Here is an 8,399-nt window from a genome sequence, read left to right on the forward strand (position 1 = left end):
GATTAATTTTGTACACAATGTACAAACTTACTATTTGACTTGATCATTGTTTGTGTAATGTTTGATTCATGTGTGATGTTTATTAATGTTCATTTGGGTTATTTTTTGAGTTATAGTTGTATTTATATAAAATTACAGAATTCCTGTTTAACCTGATTTAATCTCCCAGTATATTTTGATTCAACCGGTTATACTATTTTTAAACCAAATTCAATCATAGTAAGCCTGTTTTAAAACATTGGTATTTAGCATAGTTTAAAAACATAAAATATAATTTCAAAAAGTGATGATAGGAGTCTATAATTACCTCTCTCATACACGCTATATTTCATATACACACACACAAGTAGCTAGCTAGGGGAGAAAAAAAAAAGAAAAATCCACAAAAAGATTTAGATGTTAACCCCCCCAACCTAGATCTTTGAGTAGTTGACACAATCCGACCTCTACACTCTCCATTACCACATAAATTCACAACCCTTTTTAATTTTTAATTTCTTTTTCTTTTTATTTTTTCTGCTATGGATTTGTGTTTGATCTTTGAACATAGGTTTGGAAGCAGCTTGTCTCTTCTTCAAGCATGTCTGGTTTTTTCTCAATAGAACCCGGAATTGGATTTGGTAAAGTTTACAAAAACCACCATCAAAACCATCATCAAGACCATCTTCAAAACCATCTAGATCAAGAACATAACAACAATATAATCAGCCCTTACAGTTTGTATCTGTTCAAGAACGAGGAGATCTACAACAAAAGTTTTGAATTATGGCAGCAGAATCATGAACATAATAATAATAATAATAATAATATTACTAAAGGTATGAGGCAAGGAGTGTACGGTAGCGGCGGAATGAATTGTCAAGATTGTGGAAACCAAGCCAAAAAAGACTGTCAACATATGCGGTGCAGAACTTGCTGCAAAAGCCGTGGTCTCCAGTGTCAAACTCACGTCAAAAGCACATGGGTTCCGGCTGCCAAACGTCGTGAACGACAGCAACAACTCATGTCTTTAGCTCATCAGACTTCAGGCAACCAGCAGTTGAGTTTGGTGATGAGAGCTTCTGGTAGTGATACTCAAACTCCCAAGAGACCAAGAGAGGATCATGTTAACCGAGGTGTTGTTGTTTCCGGCAGCCGTAGCGGCGGTGGCGGTGGTATGGGTGTGATCTTGCCTGGTTCACAACATCAAAACACTTCAGGTAATTAAGTTTCGCGGTCGAAGGTTCAAGAAACAAACAAAATATTCGGTCCAATAATTGAGCTTTGTTTTGGAAAATAATATTGTTTTTTGTTTATCAATATTGATTTATGATTTGATGGAGTTAATAATCTATATATATAGATTAGCTTCATAATTCAAGGCTTGTTTATGCTTTGAAATCTGGGCTATTGTCTCTATATCTATTAAACACCGGCCTAATATCTATGTAAAAGTATGTGAAATATCAATACACATAGTTAAGTGTGTTTTCACTGTGTGTAGATCATGCTACCCTCCAATCCTCCATAGTTGACCTATTTACTTATTTTTTTAAATTTTTATTTAACGACAAATATTACTCGTACTCTCCGGTTTACGCTCTGATAAATATAAACTGCTTTACTTTTATACTAATGAATATAAATGACTTTAAATTTATTATACAGGGTTAGAAGTAGGTAACTTTCCCGCGGAATTGAGTTCTCCCGCGGTGTTTCGTTGCGTTAGAGTGAGTGCAATGGACGAGGCGGAGGAGCAATTGGCTTATCAGACGGCGGTGAGCATCGGCGGACATGTTTTCAGGGGAATATTATATGATCATGGTCCAGAGAGTCGATACCATCACTCTGGTGAAGGTAGTTCGTCCGGTGGTGGTGCTGGCCAGCTTCAACAGCTTAATCTTATTACTTCGGGCACGACTGCTGCTCCTACTGAGCCCACCGGTAATATTAATCAAGGGGTCAGTTTTATCGATCCGGCTTCGACTTATCCGACGCCGTTTAGTGCATTCATGGCGGGTACGCAATTCTTCCCACCACCAAGATCTTGAAAACTCATGAAATCCTAATTATTGGTATGAACTTTTGTTTATTCTAACAAGAAAAGGCATTAATACTACATTTAATTAGATTTTAGTAGGTATTAATGTTTTTTAAGTTTTGAATACTCATTAAAATATGATCTGTTAAAGGTACGACTAAAGTGTATGGAAATTGAAGGAGTTTGGGATGGTTTATGACTTATGAGATGTAATTTAATGTTTATTTCTTGGAATTTCAGTCAGTAATTAATTCTTTTTATTAGCATCTCTTTGTAGAAATTGGGAGTAATAAACCCTTATAAATACGTAGTTATGAATATTAAAATGAACTACAAGATTCTTCGTTCATGTGACAAAATTAATAAAAACAATATTCCACAAACAAATAAACTACAAAAAAGTACATTTTATTTTATAAATGAAAGATACTCCACACGAAATATAATTGTTTGATTGTTTTATTATAATATCCCCAGTTACACATACTATATTCAAAATAACGGTTGCTTTGCTATGCAAAATCTGTTGCTTTAAAAATGTTTTTTTTTCTTTTTACAAAATTTTAATATTTTAGTTAAATTTTGAATAGATGGAACAACATTAATTTATTAATGTGTTATAAGTTGACTATTTTCCTTTTGTTCCTCCAGCTTCTTTTAGCAGTGATTCTTGCATTCTGCTGCATTTGTATGGTTGCATTGGGTTCTTTCTCTTGTGCTTGTTTAATAATATTATTAATATATAATATATATAATTCACAGACCAGATTTCAATTTGGCATGACTTTTTGATTGGTTTTTGAACTCGAGGTTGCTTTTACCTGGTAATTGTTTGCCGGTTTCGAGGTTGCTATAGGGTTCTCTTTTCTCTTCCCAGCCATATTTTACTTCATTATTTATTAATATTTTATAATTATATCGTATACATATGTTATGTCATATGTGTCTCGTAGGTTTACCATAAAAAGATTATTAAATATTCTGTTTTATGATTCTTGTTGTTTGTATACGGCATGAGATTGTAAATATGTCTCATTTTAGAATTTGAAGTAAACACCGGAACCTAGAAGATAATCAATAAAAGAATTGTTGGATGGTACAAAATAATGAAACCCTAGAACCTTTTGTGCTTACTTTTTCTAATATCCATAATTACTGGTGCATTACAAATTACAAGTGTACTAATAAGCTCTTATTATGATTTTTTTTAATATTATGTTCCTTATTAACATTGTTATATCATTTTATACTTGTAATTGTACATATATAAAAGCATACATGCATGCATGTATGGATATGCATGTGTATGGATGCTTATTTCTATGTTTCATTCAATTAGGGTCATGTCCGCATATATATATATACCCATATGTATACATATATACACATGTATAGTACAAATCCCAAGGACTGTAAATAGAAGAGAATAACATTTTCTTTTCATCCAAACAAAAGTGAATCCACCCCCTTCTCAGAAGAATAAGAAACTGGTAGCTTAATTTGTAGCCATCTGCTTGGGTGTTTTTTTAATTCTGAATCAGTATGAGCATATCTAATTCCTTGAACATCTCATAAAGTTGAACCAATGAATCGCGAATAACCGTCTGAAAATAAAAAAAAAAATACATTGGGAAAATGGACATGAAGAAGCTAGTTAAGCCATAAGAGCGGCTGTTTGGTTGTGATTTTGATTTATTATATATATATATATATATATATATATATATATATATATATATATATATATATATATATATATATATTGTTTTAATTCATTGATTGTTCAACATCTTCTGCCCAGTAAATAGGGTTGTTCACGAACCGAACCGAACGCGGGCATGCTCATACTTGGTTTGGTTTGAAAGCGAGCCGAACCGAGCGGATTGAATTTAAAGAAACGAGCGATATCTTTATGCTTGAATTTGGTTTGGTTTTGAAACCGAGCGGCTTGGTTCGGTTTGGTTTTGCTTGATTTCGTACCAAGTTTCCAATTTTAAATTTCTAAAACTTCAAAATATTATTAATTCAAGACTTTCAACATCTAAATTGTCTAAACTTTCACATTTAAAATGTATAAAACTCATAGATAACAACAAACATGTATAAAATGACTGGCTATTGTTTTAAATTTGAACTTTGAATTCAACACAAAAAAGGAAAATTTTAAAAACTTTAAAAATAGTATACTTTTATATATATACATAAAGTTTATATATAAAACTAATAAATAAAAAATAATTCGAGCAAAATGAACCGAACCAAACCGAGCGAGGCTTTGCTCGTGCTTGGATTGCTTTTAAACCGAACTAAGCCGAACGGCTCACTTTCAAACCGAGCCGAAATCGAACGAGTATTTTTCGAGCAAAATTCGAGCGAACGATGAACGAGCGGCAAACGCCGAGCAGTTTGGATAGTACTACCAGTAAATGTGCATGTGAAGAGTTAACTTTTATGCGCTGTAACATACATTTATGTGAACCACCTTTATAATACATTAATATATACCCCACAGTAGTTTATTATAACCACAATCATTTTGTAGGAATTTTTAATGAGTATTCTAATCATGTTCGTTAAACCTTCAAGTCATAAACTTTGGCTGTTGAAGTTTAGCATGAATTAGTTAGTACAATGTGTACTCCATATAGAAGCTTTACTTTCGGACCATTTCTTAATTAAATTTGATTATCTTTATACCTACCTTAATCATGTTATAATGACATATATCATAAGAGCACCTCCAATGAGAATCCTAAATACGGCTGCCTGGTTAACGTACACATGTCTGGCCGTCCGCGCTGCCCCTCTTACAGCAAAATACGTCTTTTCTTTGTATGAACCCATCCTTGTACATGACGTCCCCCGAAAACAGCTAAAGACACATTGTGAGTGTTGTGAAGCAGGATTTGTCCCTTAATTAAAAGGTCAACTCTTTTGAAATGGAGTTGTTAGTAGGTGATGGGGCAGTCTAAAAACCCTATACATAATAAATAAAGGTGCAGATACAGAAAGATGCCTTTAATAGGGTACTAGTTTTGTGGAGTATGTGTAAGAAACACTAGGATTAACAAGGTTACCTGAGTTGATGAAAGTTCTGATTCAAAACAAGTACCTCTTGATTAGGACACTACACTCTTTAAGGATAAACATACTTTCTGGTGCTATCTTCTTTTCTAGTCCTCTATGTATTTTGTGTGTGTGTTTTGACAGCAACACAGATTTAGGAACCGCGTTTGTTTTGTTTCTGATACTTAACTTTTTATGGTTGAAAAGCTGGTCATTTAGACGCATATGCATTATGGCACATGCATGTTTTTGAGTTAGATGCATATATTTCTGTCTTGTTGGATTTGCCTAAATGTACCCATTCAAGAGTTTTATGTTTCAGTTTGATGATAACTAGATACTTGTTTCTTCTATTTTATCTTTTAACATTTTATTTTTGTTTAAGGCTAATTTGTCAAGATTTGATTAAACCCTAAACTTAAATATCTTTAAGAAATATACATATATTTTTTCCCAAACCATTATACACATCTAGGGTTTTTATTGTAATAGTGAATTCAAATGATTGGAGATGGAAAATGCCCTTTAATTTTGGTTTTTGGTTTTGTGGGTTTTAAATTTCACTAAGATATAATTTAGGCCTATAAATAATAAAAAACTAATAAGGTATTATGTTTAATTGTTTTTCTACCTCTTAATATAAGATTTATTGAAAACTGAGTTATCTAGAACAAAGCATTTTTTAATATTACGAAATCAAAACATACTTTATTGTTGATACACTTTTTTTTTTTCTTTTAACAGCAAGAACTTATATAAAAAACACAAAAAAGAGTACGGGTTAACAAAATCTCTGTAACAAACTGAGGAACAAGCCTAATAAAGACAAAAAGAGTTACTCCGAAACACCTAATACACCATTCTATTAAGGTTAAATCAAACCATAATCTCCACTCCCTTATAAAAGTCTTAGATCGTATGGAGAGCCACAAAAAAAGCCAATTCTTTTATATCACCTAATACTTTGTGAAACAAAATAGCCTTGTCGTCAAAAATCTTCTCATTACGATTACACAATAAGCTTCACAATGTAGCGAAGAAGATAGTAATAAGCAATTTCCTTTCACCACATTGGAACTTCAATCTTTCCCAAAAACGCAAAGTTGACTTGACGTCCATAAAAGTACCCGGGCTACGAATTTTGACCCACCCACAAACTCTTCCCAAATGGCCAATAAAACGAATAACTCCTCAAAAGATGATGCACGTCTTCATCACCCATATAACAAAACTTAAAAAACTATATAAATAAATTGTGTATTGAATGAAAATAGCTATTTTACTTATGTGATTTCATTAACATATTTCGGTCATGTTTTGTGGGCTAACTATGAGCGACTAATTAAGAATTATACTAGAATATTTAATAAACAACTAACCAAAGAAATGACTCTCAAGAATCAGATCTTAACACAACGAACACATGAAAGAAACATAATCAAGTTAATTCATGCATGCCCAAAAACATATATAAAATAGAAATTACTTATTTTACATGATGTACCTAATAAAGTCGATTTTGGAGAAGAAGAAAGTGAAAACAACATGAGCTACCCTTGATGGCTTGCCATACGATTTACGAATATATAAAGCATAACTTTTTACTCCAATTTCAAGTTTGGAAAACGCAATTTAGGTTAAAACAAACAAAAAACCACCGACTCTATAACGTCAATAACAAATATAATGATTTGATAAGCATAGCCTTAATCAGGGCATAGACTATACTTTAAAGAAAAAAGGAATAATAATCTAGTTATTCTTAATTAAATTATATTAATTAGACTTCAACCATAACCCTAACCCTATGACCATAAGGGATATATTTAAGTGTTATCCTTGTCATGTTAGTTAACATAAATGCACAAGGGTTTTTATTAGATCATTAGTTTGATTCCCGTGTATCACACAAGCAATTGATGATAATTTTAAACTTTAACCATTATGTGAAATACAGTCAACAAAATTATCATATATTATTAATACAATTACAATTTACATTTTTAAAATTACAGAAATTATATAACTAAGATTACAAATATGTTACAAATAGGTAAAACATTTCTTGTACACTACATTTGTGATTCTATTGGTCGGTAAACATTGTTTATAAAATAGCAAAATCTTTAGTCCATGTTTGCTTTTAACTCTCGATAAGGTAACATATAGGTTTGCTTATAACTCTTGTATAGTCACGTTGTTAGGCCCATTTTGTGTTAGTCTTTCGTATTTGATTGTAATTTGTCGTTTATGTACGTTAGCTAGTTGGACTTCGTTTATGTGTATGTTTGGACCTAAGGCCATGTATGTTGGAGCCCAATGGGCTGTAAATAATGAATAGATAGTGCATGAGCACACACACACACACACACACACACACACACACACACTATAAATGGTGTGTGTATCTCATGCACACATAACCTTTTGTCAATTTTCATCTTATTTTATCCATTTACAAGTTCTTTCTTCTCTCCCTTCTCTCTACCCTCACGGTAATAAACATAACCAAACAAGATCCGAGATCTCGGTCCTCACTAGTGATTTCCGCTAGCTAGTGTAGAGGTTGATCCCAGTAGACTAGTATTATTGTTGTAAGATCCGTCCAAGGGACCTACAATTGGTATCAGAGCTAGTTGTAGATCTTGAGTCTCAATCTTGGATTTTGGTCTTGTTTGTGTTAAAGACGGATTTTCAAGATTTGTAGTGGGTCACGGGTGCCTTTAAGTGAAGATAAGTGTTCAAAAGTTCAAATCTTCACGTGTTCAAGCTTTGAGTTAAAGTTTGTGTGTTAAATTTGCAAAGATTCAAGTGTTAAAGAGGTCAGATCTTCAAGATTTTGGTGTTTAAAAAGTGATAAAATATGGATGTTTGTTAGATCCATAATGTGTCAAAGTTGATTAAAGTGACAACCTTAAAAATGAAATATTGGAAAAGGGTGACAGAAAGTACATTTTGTACTTTCTACAAGTACAGTTTGATCGAATCAAATAGTTTCTTCGAATAAAATAAATTATAATCGAATCGAATCAAATATTGGTGAATCGAATTGAAGTTATCTTGTCGAGTTGAAGTTAATCTAATTGAATCACTAAAGCAATCGAATCGAATCCATATTTAATCGAATCGAATTCAAGTTGTCTAATCTAATTAGTCTCTATTTGAATCAAATCGCCATTCGATTAGATTAGCCCATTTGATTAGAAAACATTCCATTCGATTAGATTCAAACATTCGATTAGATTACTATCCATTCAATTACTGTCCATTCGATTACTATCTATTCGATTGCCGACCATTCGATTACTTAAGC

The 8,399-nt window shown here is 32.3% G+C and overlaps 1 protein-coding gene across 1 annotated transcript; it reads left to right on the forward strand.

Annotated features, from left to right (window-relative positions):
- Positions 1–342: 342 nt before the first annotated feature.
- Positions 343–2,328, forward strand: LOC143609826 (protein SHORT INTERNODES-like). Its single transcript, XM_077084469.1, has 2 exons — positions 343–1,199; positions 1,648–2,328. Exons 1-2 carry the CDS (start codon positions 581–583, stop codon positions 2,028–2,030), a joined length of 1,002 nt encoding a protein of 333 aa, XP_076940584.1. The 5' UTR covers positions 343–580; the 3' UTR covers positions 2,031–2,328.
- The last annotated feature ends 6,071 nt before the right edge of the window (positions 2,329–8,399 follow it).

Source organism: Bidens hawaiensis, unplaced genomic scaffold, assembly GCF_021521415.1.
Source record: "Bidens hawaiensis isolate Kalapana, Puna unplaced genomic scaffold, B.hawaiensis_p1.1 tig00016468_1, whole genome shotgun sequence".
Classification (NCBI taxonomy): domain Eukaryota; kingdom Viridiplantae; phylum Streptophyta; class Magnoliopsida; order Asterales; family Asteraceae; genus Bidens; species Bidens hawaiensis.